This window comes from Hirundo rustica, chromosome 8, assembly GCF_015227805.2.
Source record: "Hirundo rustica isolate bHirRus1 chromosome 8, bHirRus1.pri.v3, whole genome shotgun sequence".
Lineage (NCBI taxonomy): Eukaryota > Metazoa > Chordata > Aves > Passeriformes > Hirundinidae > Hirundo > Hirundo rustica.
In genome coordinates, this window is record NC_053457.1 from 11,819,828 (window position 1) to 11,835,103 (window position 15,276).

Sequence of the window (15,276 nt, forward strand, 5' to 3'; positions counted from 1 at the left end):
CTAACTTTGGTTTATGCGACGTTTCGCTGCTGGCAGTGGAACTGCTGTACCTACACAGCAAGCACAAGTGGTTTTAACATCCATAATTCACAAATGCCACATGCAGATGTGCTTTCAAAGTTTACAACTCTGCTGAAATGCCTTCTCATAATTCGAAGAGTGCTTACACAGTTTCCAGCGCATAGCAAAATTATTTCATAATAAGATAAGAATCTCTGCTGCAGCAGATGAAAAACATTCATTTGGAATATTCCAGCTACATTGCAGATGAACAGCCTATTGGATTATGTATATCCTGATTACAGAAACTGGAGAATACAGTGGGTTCAAGTTACCCATGTTTTCTAGTCTTATTGGCAGTTTTGGGAATTTGTTCAGTTTTCCTCCTGGAGCCCCATCTAATCTAGAAAATTACTAAGAAGACAACAATTCAAGCTGTCTTGAATGCATGCAGCATTTAAAAGCACAAGAATCCAGGATATTTGTACTAGGGCATGTTCATTTTTAAAATATGGAGGACCATAAAAATTTTTCTTTAAAAAAAAAAACAAAAAAACACATATATATAGTTTAAAGGCTGACATCATCTAAAGGTATGAACATCGCAAGCAAGAACATAAATACATTAGATTATGAAACAAGTCCTGGCCAGAGGTGGAAAATTACATTCCACACTCTTGCAAAGATGCCATGGGAAGGGTGCAGCCACGAGATGTGCAGATCACTAAGGGGACAGGCTGAGTGAGCAGTTATAAGGAGATTTTGGATAAATTACATGATCATCCACTACTTAAACAATAGGACTGAAGCAGCTGAATTCTGTGTTTGTCTTTGACTTGTTTCAAAGCTTCTGTTTTCCAAGTCACTTAAGCCATTCCATTTATTCAAAGTTTGATGTTAACATTTCAGTTGGTTTTTTTTTACTTAATTAGCAATAAATAAACCCAAGAGGACTCATAGATATTTTGGCAATATAAGGCTGAGGTAAAATCCATGTAGTTGATATTACTTATACTCCAGCCCAAAAGAATCAATAGGAAGATATTGTGCATGCCTGGAAGATATTTCAAAGCCATCAGACTACCTTGGTGGACACTTCAATCCCAAGTATTTCTGCGAAGAATAGATGCAATTTACCTTAGCACCTTTTTCTGTACTGTCACGTCTCTGCTAAACAGACCATTTGTATCCATCTCCTCTTCACTTATCTATGATTCCCAGATGTGAAGAGTGGACTTCCAATGAAAAAAAATTGCAATCTTGAACTTAAGAGGATTGTAACCACTGCGGCAGCAGCGTTTAGCTAAGCTAAGGGCCGTACTAAATTCAGAATGGGAAAGAACTGCCTGAAACTGTTTTCCAGAAGAAACTGCGCAGGAGAACAGGATGACAACTGGACCTCAGAGTGGGTGCTTTTAGTTAAGCTCCTCATTATGCACGCATTTGCAGCCTTTCCCTTTCCTGATATGCCAAACAAAGCATCTATTCAATTTACCCACTCCTCTGCATGGTTACTAGAAGCCACCAGGACTACCGTCAAGGGGCAACAACAGCCAAAAGCTCTCAGTGCTCAAATGCATCTGGTGGAGCACACGGTGCCCCTCACATCATAAGGGGTTGCTGCATTCATGAATGCAGCTGTTGCAACAAACGCATCCTAACTCCACCTTCCCTTGCACCGCAGCAATCTGTGTTGTCTAAATAAAGTGATCCAACCACCTACAATGAGAGCTATATTCAATTTGGGGAGGGAAAGTATCAAAATATGCCAAAAACTCTTCATCCAAAACACTGCATCACCTTGACCACTCTCTATTTTGACCTCTGCTTTTGACCTCTATTGCTCCAAGAACCCTGTTATCCTTTCTGCCTGTTCGGAATTCCCATTTCCTTCACAGCATCTTACTAAACAGAGTGAACAGTGGAGCTCCAAAATAAAAATACATGCATTTAACTTAGCAAGTAAAAGAGGGAAGTGATAAGAATAGAAATTGTCTTTAAGGAAGGAATTAACATGCCTACAAGAAAAAAAAAAAAAAAAATCTAAACAACTCCACAACAACAAAACAAGCAGCTTCAAGCTAGTTCCCCCTACTAGACTCTTTACCATATCCTGACTTTTCAAATACCACCTGCCAGAAAAGCAAGTTCCTCAGATGTGGTATCTGTTTCTTGGGGTTTTTCCTCAGTGACTAGCAAATAATAGAAAATCCTCCCCCACAATTTATTAAGTCACTAAGTCTCATCCAGCTTTTCCTTCTTTAAAACACTATGCAACTGTTTGAGTATAGGATGCAATTTGATTGAATTCTTCTGTTATGACCTCTGTTGTGGACAGAGTATAAAGAAGGACCCTGTACACTGGTAGAAGTTCCTTCTCATGCTGATGCACACATGTTGAGATGTGCCCCAAAGGGCTTCTAAATCAAGAAAGTGTACAAAAGAGTGAACTGCCTTTATGCTGCAAGGACTTTGTCACACACACACAAAAAGTAGCCTCACTAAAGGAATTCAGTTTGATTCAGCTGTTCTAAGCTTGACCTTGCAGTTCTGGAAAGTCAGAATCTTCACCTGCATTTAAATTCCTGCAAGCAGATAGCTCTGCTGCCCTGACTAGCAGCTCTCAAAAGTTGAATGCATCCATCTTTGGTGTTTGCCACTGACAATTGAACAGCATTTTCCACTGTGTGTACACTGACTCTCATTTTCTGTTGCTTGCAACCACGTCTTTTCAGAACAGAGACTTTTCTCCTGTCTTGGCAGAGATATATGGATTTTTACAGCAAACCAAGATGCCAACTTTGATGTTTCAAACATTTTTTTCTGTTATCTATGGAAGGAAGGCATTTTTTTCCCCAAAAACCATACTGGGAAGACACACTCAGCAAACAGCACAAGGAGCTATGATCAAGTTTTTAAGTTACCTCCTGGGAGCTCCTTTGAAAGCTCCTAGTTTGATTACTATGGTGTTTGTACCAAAGCGAGAAATAGCCTCCGCGTTGCACTCATCGCAGGGCAGGCGGCAGGGAAGAGTTTATGAACTGTAATTACCAGCTTACCCACTCGGGCTCCTTCCTAAAACAGGAATCATTCATCATCTTCTTTTGTGCTACCGACTCCTTAAAAGGCCTACTCAGCTTTAACTCCCGGGTATCCCACCACAGGCAGGCTCCCCAAGAGCCCACGCCAGGGATACCTAGATGGATTTCAGAGGGAGCATCGCGCCGCTTGCCTGCCTTATTTGGAAAACCCTAACTCTGCACGGCTTGGCACAACCTCAGCCCCCGCGCAGGGCTTCGTAAACCTGGAGCTCTGACAGAGATTTAACGAGAAGGAACCTCAGATCGCGACGAACTCCCAGCACCAGAAAGAAACAGAAACGAGAGCAAAAAGAGAGGGCGGGCTGACGAGAGCCGAGCGAAATTTGTCGAGTTGAAAACAAGCCCAAAAGGGCCCGGCGAGGAGCCCTCGGGAGGGCTTTGCGCGCGTTCGGCGCAAAAATCTTCAGGAAGGAGGAAAAGGAAGGCCGGGCAGCAGCGAGGGAGCGGGCGCGACCCGGGCGGGCGAGCGGCCAGCGGCGCGGGGACCTCCGGCGCGCACGCCGCTCGGGCCGCGCTCGGGCGGGCAGGGCGGGGGCGGAGCGGCGCCGGGACGCCCCTGCACCCCCGCGGCGGCCGGGAGGCCTATGGGGGCGCGGCGCCGCCGCCGGAGCGCCGGCGGCCCCTCCCCGCCGCTGCCTGCGGGAGTGGGAATAAAGACAGATAGCGGGGCAGGCACCGGCCGGGCGGGCGGGACGGAGAGCGCACAAAGTTTCCTGCGGAGCCCGCGGGCGGCGGCAGCGATGCCCGTGCTGCGCGGAGCGCTGGGGCTGCGCGGGCGCCGCCGGCCTTAGGGGAGCGAGAGCGGCGCGGGGCGCGGCAGCGAGCCCCCGGCCCGTCCTCTCCTCCGGGCGGCCAGGAGGAAGCGCCCCGGGCGGGGACGGGAGAGCGGCACTGCCGGAGCGCGGGGAGGGGGACCGGCACCGCGGGGCCAGCCGCGCCGGCAGAGCCGCGGGGAAAGATGAGCTTGTTGTCAACCATCGACACCAGCGCCGCGTCCGTCTACCAGCCCGCCCAGCTCCTCAACTGGGTCTATCTCTCGCTGCAAGACACGCACCAGGCCAGCGCCTTCGATGCCTTCAGACCCGAGCCCTCCTCGTCCCAGCACCCCGACCTCGGCTACACCAAGAGCACCCCGGAGTTGGGCTCCTCGCTCAGCTCCAGCTATCTCAACAGCTTCTTCCAGCTCCAGCGGAGCGAGGTGAGTCCGCCGCGCCGCCCGGCGCGGAGCCCCCGGCCCCCCCCGGGCCGCAACCGCCATGATGCCTCGGCAGCCTGCCGCCCCCTTCCCCGGGCCGGGACCCAGCCCGCCCAAGCGGGGCGGCCCCGCTCCCCGCCGCGCACGCCGGGGCCGCAGGGCCGCCCGCGCCGGCTCCTTGTCCCCGTGCCCGGCCGGCCCCTTCCCGCCCGCCGCTGTCCCGCTAACGGGCCGGGGCGAGGCGCCGCCGCGGCATTGGCGCGGCCGCCTCCTCCCGCCGCCCGCCAGCGGCGCGGGGCGCCCGTGTTGACAGTCTGGTCAATGGTTACACGGATTTCCCGTGCGCGGCCGGAGGGACGGGGGGCAGGACGCGCAAAAAGTGCTACATCCGTCATAACGTATAAAAATACCACCGCCGCTGCCACCAAACCCCCCCCCCCCCCCCCTTTTTTTTTTTTCCCCCGAAAGTGTTACTTTAAAAGCTTGATGCAAGAATACATATGGCTTATGAGAGATCAAAGGCAGGCACTATTTGAAAGGAAGAGACATAAACAGGAACGTGATAAAAACAGCGAAAAAAGTTTTGCGCACGTTTCATAATGCAAAACAAGACTAAATGTAACCAAAGGGAAGGAAGCTAAAAAACTGGGGTGTGCAAAGACAATTCGCTATGGAACTCCCTGTCACAGGAAGTTGTTGAGGTCAAGCACTTCTGCATTGGAGGGATTTCACATGTGTGGAGATACTGCAAGGTGGCACCTCACGCACCACCGCTCCCAGCCTCTCCAGAAAAGATCCAACTGCAGTTTGGCACCCTGCTGTGGGACTCTTGCCGGAGGCATTCAACTGCGGCTCTGTTTGAAATGGTCAGATGGACTATACATCCCAACCTGCTCTGGCACTTCCCACAGAATGACATTTGAAAGTCCTTCCAGCGCCTTTTGTGCTAGATATCGACTTAAAATGTATTCTCAGTCAATATACATCCTCCCGTTCTGTCAGAAAAGTTACTGAGTTATTAATTAAAACCAAATCAAATTCCCCAACTGCTCTCATAATAGAGCTGCTAGCAGTTGAGAGCCAGAGTTATACTGACACATTTCCCTTTACTTAGAAATTCTTTATCCTTTAAGAATTTAACAAAGAACGTCCAGTCTCAAAATAGCCACTATTTTTGAGAGTTTGTAGTTCGAAACCCGTTCAACCTGATTAACTCTTATTAAGCGTGACACGACATAGGCACTTTAACAACATATAGACCTAACAAGCACATTGATTTTCCAAAAAGATTAGCAGGCAGTGCAATTTATTAGCTACCTACCCGTTGATGACAAATTGTAGATTTTGCCCCTCCCTGCTCAGCTTACAAGCTTTATGGTACCCAGGTAGCAGCAAGACTCCAGGAGTTCAGCCAGCACGGATTCCAGATTGGGATTCTGTTCAGGCCTGTGTTTGTTGAAGTCGAGATACATTCTGCTCACAGCAGGTCCTTTATTTTTTGGGAGAAAAAGGAAGAAACAAGTAAATGGAGTCTGCATTCAGAAGGCCTTTGAAACAGTCTCTGAGAAACAGTTTTCTCTTCCTGACAGTTCCCCGAGTTCATTTTCGGCTTCTACTATACTCTGTGCAAGTAGGGGCTAATCCTTTTGTCACACTCCCTTTCCACTTGGCTCATAGTTCTTTCCATTTTTTCCCCTAACCTTTTTTCTTTCTTCTGGAAAATAATTTCCCTGCTATGCCAGGCCTTCCTCAGGCCCCTGCCTCTGCCGCAACTAAAGCAGTCAGTCCCCGTGCAGCCTCCCCCCAGCTGTGCTGTTTTCAGATCCCAGAAGTCACCTTCTGTGTGGATTCCCATCATCCACAAGCTGGGACTTTATTCTGCTCTTTTTAACCTCCTTACAGTTTCCTGAGGCACATGAACAGCAGCAGCAACTGAGAATGCCAGCTGTATAGAAAGCCAAGAGCATTCACCATTCAGGAAATAAGAAGCCATTTCGCTCTATACAGATATTATTTTTAAAAGATGAAGCATGTTAGTTTGTTGCCGTTCATTTTCCAGCCTGTGGTGATCGCATTGGCTGTGTGGCTGATGGAGACACTTGTATGTTTCCAGTAATTACCTGAACTATATCTTAACACATGGTAACCTGAAAAGAGGGAAGGGAGCACAGCTATCCCCTGTGGCATGGGAACACATCTGCCCTGCTGGATTTACCCTGAATGAAGTAGGGAATCCTCTAATTTCCCAGGCTAACACTGCCTGCTTATACAGCAGCTTTCATTCAAGGGTTTAGAAGGTGCCAGAGATAATGTTGCTCAAAAGAAGTTCTGTCAATATGTTAGATGCTCTGTTCTTTCCAGAAACTGGAAACTAGACTGCTTTTTGGCAGGAGTCACCCAAGAGTTTCCGACAATGTCATGCTCTTAATTCTTGAGATTCTAACATCTGTTTATTTGCAGATGCCTTTGGGTATACACTACATATTTCAACCACATAAAATTATTTTGGAGAACGTTAGTTACTGTACGCTGTTCCTGCAGCAAGTGGGCATATGCTATCTTTGGAACAACACATAGCTTTCCACAGTTAAACTGTTGACTGTTTTCTACACAGTGCTTGCTTTGGTTGGCATTTTTTTTCCCCTCATGGTTTTGTCCTGGGTTGGCTTAGCCTGGAGCCGAGCTGTGACAATGATTGACACATAGCTGTACACAATATTTGGAAAGTGACCTAATGAGGGTCCAAAATAGCAACAGATTGAGAAATGATAGGATCATAGGGTGTAAAATAGTTGTGTGTCCTGTATGTTGCCTTGCAGTTGAAAATTTCTGGAGAAGAACCCTTGGAATAAGAGACAGCACTTGTGAAAAGTTGCTATTATACAGGGTTTGCAAGTCTGCATGGCAGTGCCTGTGTATGTGACTTGCATACTGACCAAAGGACAGAAAAAAAATAAAAGTGCCAGCACCCACAGAGTAGTCTTGTACTTCAAGATTTTTGTCCTCCAGACTTTTTCCACTACAATGGATGCCTTCTAAATAAACATGATGAACACAGCTGTTTGGTGCATAAAAGCCCATTGTACCAAGAAAAAAAAAAAAAAGCAATAATAAAGGTTTAAACAGTAAAGCAACAATGAGCATTTTGTTCCATATACAAGACTCATTTTGCAAAACAGACCTGCTTTAAACCAAACTTTATGGCAGCATTTGTTGTCCTAGATATGAAATAAAAGCATGTTAGACCACTAAGATGTAATAAATTGGCCACTGAACTGAGCTCCACCCTCATTATAACACCATCCATCAGAGCCAAACATTTGAGGTTTTGTTGTGAGGCTGGTTACACGGAATTCAACGCCTTTGAGACACAGCCAGGTATCTGTGTCTTTGTCATTGAGGGATGTAATTGAAAAACCTAGAGTAAGGGGGCAAGAGACTACTAAGGTATTTTTCTACACTAACAGGAGGCATCCTACCAGGTCAATGCTGTCTTTGGTCAAGAAGAGACAGCAACCAGTAACTAGAAATTATCATAATATAATAATTAAACTTTTTTCTCTACTCTTTGTCTTTCAAGAGCAAATTTCCTTCTAGAAGCCTCTATGGCAGCAACTTTCTGGATCTAAAACAGATTTTATTTAAGCAGAAATAACTGCACATGCTAGATGAGAAAATAATCACTATTTTCATGTTTCTGACTTAGAGACTTACAGATCCAGTCCTTATAGGCAAGAGGGAAACTAACTGGGAATGAGAGCACCAGCTAGTTCAGTTTGCTACAGTAAAGTGTGGAACACTTGCTTGGAAAGAAAAATGTATGGAGTTAAAAAAATTTACAGTGTGCTGTGGAAAATAACATTCAAATCCCTGTGAAACAGAAGCAGGTCTAAAGCAATAGGATGGAGTAGGTAACTTCACAAAGAAAACAGTGATATGCATAAGATAACAACAAAAACCCATGAAACACTGGAAGAACAAAAATGTAGGGAAGGAAATTGGCAGTTCTACAGAAAATATATTTTTATCAGACGAACTTGTTGTTCATCTGTCTTTCATAGAATTAGGGATGTATGCACTAGGCTGATACTTGATGAAGATCTGTTATTAGGCCTAGCTGAAGTAATTTGGAGGATAATTATAAGATTATAAAACATCTCCATTCTCTCAGTATCATAAGAATGCAAGGATTGCTATACCAGGTCAGGCCATTGGCCCCCTAAATTAAGTGCAATATCTTTGAGAACAGCCACGATTAAAAGATTTAAAAGAGAAAACGAAATACCTTTGAAGAGGCTGCTCACAACCAGTATGGTCTGAAGGCAAATTCAACAGAGATGCAGGTTAGCAGAAATTGCCATATGCTCCAAAACATATCCAATTTGTTTAATTTTGTGTAACATTATTAGTTATTCTAACACAGAGCATGTTTTTGATCCACAGGGTACTTAGTAATGTGCTAGGCACTCAAGTGAGGACTTCTTGCTTTCTCAGCTGCAGACTGACCAGAGTAGCACAGTCTACAATACCGAAATGTGTCCTTTAATAATGAATATTTATTTCCCAATTTTAATTTTTTCTCGATATTCTTTGTGTAAGTACCAACATTGGAGTGCCCTTAAACTTCTTCAAATTTTATTGAAAGAGCACCAGCATAACAATTCCTGCATTGCAGGAACTTGTGCTCTCTGCCTCAGGATGGTTGTACACTGGTATTTTGTGTTTGCTTAAAGTGCCAGACAAGTAATTCCAAAACGCTTTTCAGGAAGTTAAAAGTCAATTCTCACATCAGTCCTCATAAGAGATTCCAGGGAGCTGAATCTCCTACGTTAATCAGAGGACAACGTGCATTTGGAGATCTTGCCAGCACCAGCCTCTGTCCTCCCAGCACAGCCAGCTCCAGAGCCCTTTTGATGATGCTGCCTCAGCACACAAAGTGCAGCTTTCACGGCCCACTTGTACACTAATCTCAAAATCTTAGATCCTGTTACAGGTATTGAAGCTAACAACTATTCTGTTCCTAATTTCAATTGGCTATATGCTTTAAAATGCAAAAATTCAGGGGCTTATGTCCATAAGCATTCTCTTTTGCTCCCTGTTCTTTATCTCTGCAGCCATGGCCTCCTGCTTTGCTACTCCTGTACACCCACGTTTGCCAGGGAAATAAAAACCCCATGTGTGAATGTACTATAGGAAGTGGAGTCTGAAAATAAGATCTATATCTTGTATAAAAAGCGTAAAACTCAAATTATTATCCAAATTACACTCTTCCATTTGTATCACCAGGTATGGCTTTAGGCTTCTCAATTGTCCAGGATTAAATGTTTTGTTTTTGTGCGGTTTTTTGAGTGGATGGCACTGCATGTAGCAGATACTCTTCTTACTCTTGACACTTAGGCTGAATTACCTAATAGCAACTTGATTGCAGGAAGAAATGCACAAGAGCCAGATTTGGATCTGATTTGGTTCATACCATTATGTTGCTTTTATTCTGGCTTCCTTACCTGACTAAGAACAACAGAAAGCTCCCAGAAGTAAGAAGAAAATATGTTGAATTTACACCAACAGCCAGAGCCTCTTGTGTTGTGTCCTTACCCTCAAACTGCCCCTGGCTCCAGCAAATGCTGCTGCAGCTCTGCAGCACACCTGCCCTACCTTGACCTTTAACTAATTCAAACTTACACCTGGGATTTTTTTATTTATTTACAGTGAAACTATTATCCACCATAGTAATCTGCAGCTACTTGCTTTCACATTGCAATCAGAACCATACTTGGAAAGCTGGCGAGAACTAAAATGTTACTGCTGAAAGTAAAGCAAGTCTTCAAGAAGAGTATGTGCTTTCTGCTTTACTATATATATATATATATATATATATATATATTTTTTTTTTTTTTTGGATAGCTTGATAAGAAAAATAAAATCAAGCAACAGAAGATAGACCAATTATATTTATTATTCTTGGTCAGCTGAAAATAACTGCCAATTCTTTTAAATCGCTTGGGATTTTGAATCTGTGCAAACGCCTCATTGAGAGGAGCACTGGCATGCTTTTTCTGCCTCACAAAAACACATCTTGAAAAAAACCTGTCAGGCAGTATATAGAAAAGAAAAACACACCAACCTATAATTGAAGGCAAAAGGATGTAGAGTTCTTGTTACACTTACATTTTATACACAGAGCTTTCATTTACAGCTATTTTATGCATTTACAGTGTCTTCCATGCCAAAGCACCCAAACAAAGGGGTGATGTAACTGTGTGTTGGGTAATGATTTTTCATCCACTCCTCTTTTGCTCTACAGACTCAGTTATTCAGAACAGAAAATGAAGATTCTTCTCCAGTGAACTGCACAAATGATCAGACAACTGAGTCTGACTTGAACCAATATATTAATTTAGGAAGTCTGTGGAATGAATTACAACCAAGATGTGTACTAAATTGCTTTTATCCCAAAGCCAATCCCCCTCGTCCACCCCACCCAGGCCTTTGTGGTTTTGTTGTTTTGTTTGGGGGATTCTGTGTACTTCTACAAGATAGATGACAAACAACTTGTAGGGATGGTCCTGTTACTTTGGTAATTGACAACTAGAAGAAAAGATTGCATTTTACTGACAGATGTTAGGTGAGGATTAACGCCAAGGAAAGTTTTCTATATCAGAGTTTAGGTGCACCATAAAAGGACTCTGAAACATGATTTAAGTGAAATTCAAAAATAAGACCAGAGAATCTTTTCCATGCTGCTTTAAGAAGCATGAAAAATAATGACACAGTGCAGTTGCCAAAAGGTGCAGGCACAGATATTACAAAGCCAAATCATACAATTTTGATAATATGTATTTGCATAGAAACAAAAGCATCTGCATCCTGTTGCCCAAATTAGATGCATACATACTAATGCTACCAAAAAATGATATTGGTTATCACCTTTCATTAATCTGTTCAGAAAGTGGAATGTCACAATCAATACCTGTACCTCTCCCCAGTTTCTTTGCCCCAGAAGAATTGCCAACAGCTTGATGGCCATTTTGCTACCCTCTGGAATTGTTCTTCCTCTTTTAGAAAGCCACAATGAAATGATTAAATTAAATGGAGAGAATATAAGTATTTTCCTCATGGTTTACTTAGGTTCTGTGTGGGCTTCAGAGTAATTATAATAGATCAAAGCAACTAATTAAATTTTACAAAGCTATTCAAATCTTACAGTAATGCTGACATAATTCAGACAGACAGTATTTCATAAGTGTAAAAACTTGGATCACTTCATTTTTCCTGCAGGTCGGTTCTAATTCTCAGAACCGTAGCAAACAATTTGTGATCTACTAAAAGTAGAATCTAAAATTATAGACAGATTCACTTGCAGAAAGCAGAATAAATGTAGGGTTACAAGTTCTGGGCTTTCTCCATGTCCCTCATTGTCTAGCCAGGACAGTACAGCTGTGGGGAGTTTTGGTGGGATTTAAGTCTTAAACATATCACATGCCTAGCCTCTTTCTGTCATATGTTTTGGTGTAAGCAAATAGTAGCAAGTCCAATACTTCGACTAAGAGGAGTTTTAAGGAGCCTCATGTAGACCCTTTTTCTTAGCTCTTTCAACTGCTGCTGAGGGAAGAACTGCTGCCTGGTCTTTCAAACCCGTTTCTTAAGAAATACAGATTTAGTTTGAAGATTAGCAAATGCCTCCCTGATCCAGGACTTGAGCTCATATGCAAAGTAGAGATAAATTCCTGCTATATTAGCTGGCCACCCACACCTACTCCCTGCATGTGGTGGGATTTGGTGTCTCTTTTCAATGGACACAAATGCAATACCCTACGCAGAAGGCTTGTGCGAAGCTGGAAATCTGTATTTACATCTCATCCAGCTAACTGTCAATCAAACAAGCACATTGAGGGGATCACCTTGCTGTCATAAGTTTCTCTTGCTTCAAGGAGTTCCAGGTATCTCAGTGATTTTTGCAGGGGAGTTGCAGCCTGTATTTCTTCACACTAAGGGGGCCTGCTAGGCAACTATTTTGTAAATAGTCATTAGGGCTGTGGATACTTGTGGTTGAAAGGAAGGCAAAGGATCTACTATACAGTCATTGCACCCTGAAAATAGAGGACTAGGAAGAATTTTTAAGAGGGTTTGAGCATCAGTGATCCTTGAAATACAGAGGTGTTCTTATATAAGCACCTTTCTCCAACATATGTTGCAACTGAAATTAGTAGAATAATAGATTCATTCTTCTAACAGTCACAGCATGGGAAGAATAAAAAAAAAAAAGCCTCAAATCTACTCTGAAACCAGATTTCTCAGTTGTTATTTTATAGTTTATCTGAAGCAGATTGTGATGTTTTAGGTTTGCTTGCTGATATAACACTTCAAGCTGTGCTGTATCACAGTTGATTAAGAGGGTAGCTTTAAACGGAGATAAACCTATCTAAAAGCTGGAGTCACAAAATGAAATTCCAGCCTGTCATTTGGTACATAGAAATAATTTATTTTCCTCACTATATTCAATTTAATAAAAGTTTCTGTCTTCCCGTGGGTGCAGGAACTGAGGCCCTCAGCGCATTGCGAGGGGCCCGTTCTGGGCAGATGATGTATTGTTTCTACCTCTGACAGCGACCTTAGCTTTGCCTCTTTTAAACTTTGGCAGCCATCGCAGGAGTTTCTGTGCCAAGAAGGCATTACTGAATGTAAATGATATAAACAAAACTGTCTCAGACTTAGAGTTCTGTTTAACCCAAAATGGACATTTCTTCGCAAAACCTTTCATCGCGCGAGAGCCGCACAGGAGGTAAATGCTTCCCTAAGTGTGCCTTGAACAGGCGCGTATCTGTTTCCGGGTGTTATTTTTCTTGCGCTTGGAGTGTCAAAAGACCTACCAAATGAGAGGAAACTCGACTCTTGTTTTGCAGACTGCAGGTCAGATTGAGACAAGATTTCCTGCAGGAAGCAGAGATGTTAACAGAAAGTGCGGGGATCAAAACACGTCCGTCCGTTTCTCCCCTCACCTCATGCTATACAGCCTCCGTAACCTCGTCCTCGCCGCAGAACCCCGTCTCGACCAAGAGCACTTGTTTCTGGGCAGTGGGACACGGGGGCCTGGCAGGGGCCCTCCCCCCGTGGCCTCTCCCCAAAGGTCAGGGAGACCCAGCTGCAGGCAGGCAGGGGACAGCCCGGGAATTCGGGGCTCCTGGGGGATGTGTTAAAGTAATTTACAACGTGAATGGTCTCCGTTGTCCAAAATACAGTGCTCATGTGTTAGAGCTTCTCTTTAACATAAGAGGGCAGTTGTTGGGCATTCATCAGATGAAAAGGAACCCTGCAGAACCTGGTGCAACTTTTAGAAAGTTCCTTCAAGACTGCATGCCTCTGACCAGAGCAAATCTCTGTCCTTCCCCACATGTGCCTTTAAAGGCCTTTTGTGTGGTGCCTGTACATTGGGTAAAATGAGAGTCCTCACTGATATCCACAGCAAACCCTTCCCTGAGGCTGACATAAGGAGCATCACACTCCTAGCAGAAAGCCAAAAGGCCTACCTGAGCACCAGCAAGCCTGGAGATTGTGACTGAGCCATTCCTGAACTGTCAGCATAACTTTACCACTGTACAGTACATAGGGAGCAGGACTTTCATAAGATCTGAGAAACTCGTTGAAAGCTTTAGATGCCAGTGTTAAGGACCAGCAGATCCAAAGCAAGGCAAGGTGGTGGCTCTGGTGTTGCTCTCCAGCCTTGCTGTGATTGAAGGTACACACCTTCATGCACAGGGGAGTGTGCTGCACCCACTTGCTGTTCTGCAGTCTCAGCAATTACAACCTGAGAAGAAGCCACAGCCAGCTGAGCTGTCAGATTTGGAATATCTAGGTTAGAGACAACTATAAGCTGGATTAAAGACTAATTGCCCTTTAGTGACTCGCTTCACAACCACTGGCAGGTCACACTGCATTTGTAGCTGTCTCAAGATACTGTTTCTGCAGGAGAAAAGGCCTAGTGCCATCTCTGAAAATATTTAGAGTAGACATTAGTGCTAGCAGTTTAATATATACATGTATTTGTCTAAAACCCCCCACAGAAGAAGGATGAATTAAGGTATACTTGGCTAATCTAACTAGCCAGGAATGCATTAAGGTTTACTTGGCTAATCTACATTTATCTGTGGTTTTATATGAGAACTTGAGTAATTCATATTTTACTAAAAGTCAGGCCAAAGACCAGATTTTTTGACAGCTGACTTAAAAGTTGACTTCAGAAGGAAACAGAAACCTGAGTATTTTTTTTTTTCCCCCCTTTTTCCTTGCTCCAGGCAAACATTTTCTTCACTGAGTGATGAGCTTGGCTTTCAGTTTTCCAATGATAAGATGTTACTGAGCAAACTCTTAAGCTGTTTTTTTGTAAAAGTATCCAATTTATCAGGAGAGCTTAAGCAGACGCAAGCCATACAGGAGCAGTTTTTGAGGTTTTCCAGTTCAGCCTCGGTAATTAAACGTCTCTATTTCTTCTGGCTCAAATTAATACAACTAAATTTATTACAGTATTTTCATTTAATCCCTCTGTTTTTAGAAGGCTTTGGGGTTGGCCATGAACATTGATGATGATCTTAAAGGTCTTTTCCAATCTAAACAATTCCATGATTCTGTTCTGTGATTCTGCATTGGATGTTTTCTTCGGGGACAAAAACAGGGAACTGTTTGAACCACTTGAGAAGAGCTGAAGCACAGAGAAGTCACAGATTTTAAGTGCTCTTCTGCGAACATGGTTGTCTTCTGGTGCAACTGTTGTGCTTTCACACATATTGCATGGCCCCATAGATAAAGCCCACATCAAAAGCAAGCCTTTGGACACTAGCAGATAAAAGAGCTATAAGGCCTTTGGGTGAAGTTTTATATATTACACACACAAGCCACTGAAACACTGCTTGGTAGCTCAGAATTTCCATCTCCTCCAACATGAAGGTAGCAACTGAGTGAGGGCAATGACTTGTCTACCCTGCT

At 43.8% G+C, this 15,276-nt stretch overlaps 2 protein-coding genes across 2 annotated transcripts in view; one reads left to right on the plus strand and one right to left on the minus strand.

Moving 5' to 3' along the window:
* ANXA11 (annexin A11) overlaps positions 1-15,276 on the minus strand; it is a 70,516-nt gene that overhangs the window by 53,781 nt on the left and 1,459 nt on the right. Inside the window, exon 2 of the mRNA XM_040070561.2 lies at positions 5,618-5,785. The gene's annotated coding sequence lies outside the window, so the exon portion shown is untranslated. The remainder of the gene's footprint in view (positions 1-5,617; positions 5,786-15,276) is intronic.
* Positions 3,952-15,276, plus strand: part of ZCCHC24 (zinc finger CCHC-type containing 24) — a 107,723-nt gene continuing 96,398 nt past the window's right edge. The window contains exon 1 of the mRNA XM_040070564.2: positions 3,952-4,299. Coding sequence (XP_039926498.1) covers positions 4,060-4,299 — 240 coding nt within the window. The 5' untranslated portion in view covers positions 3,952-4,059. The remainder of the gene's footprint in view (positions 4,300-15,276) is intronic.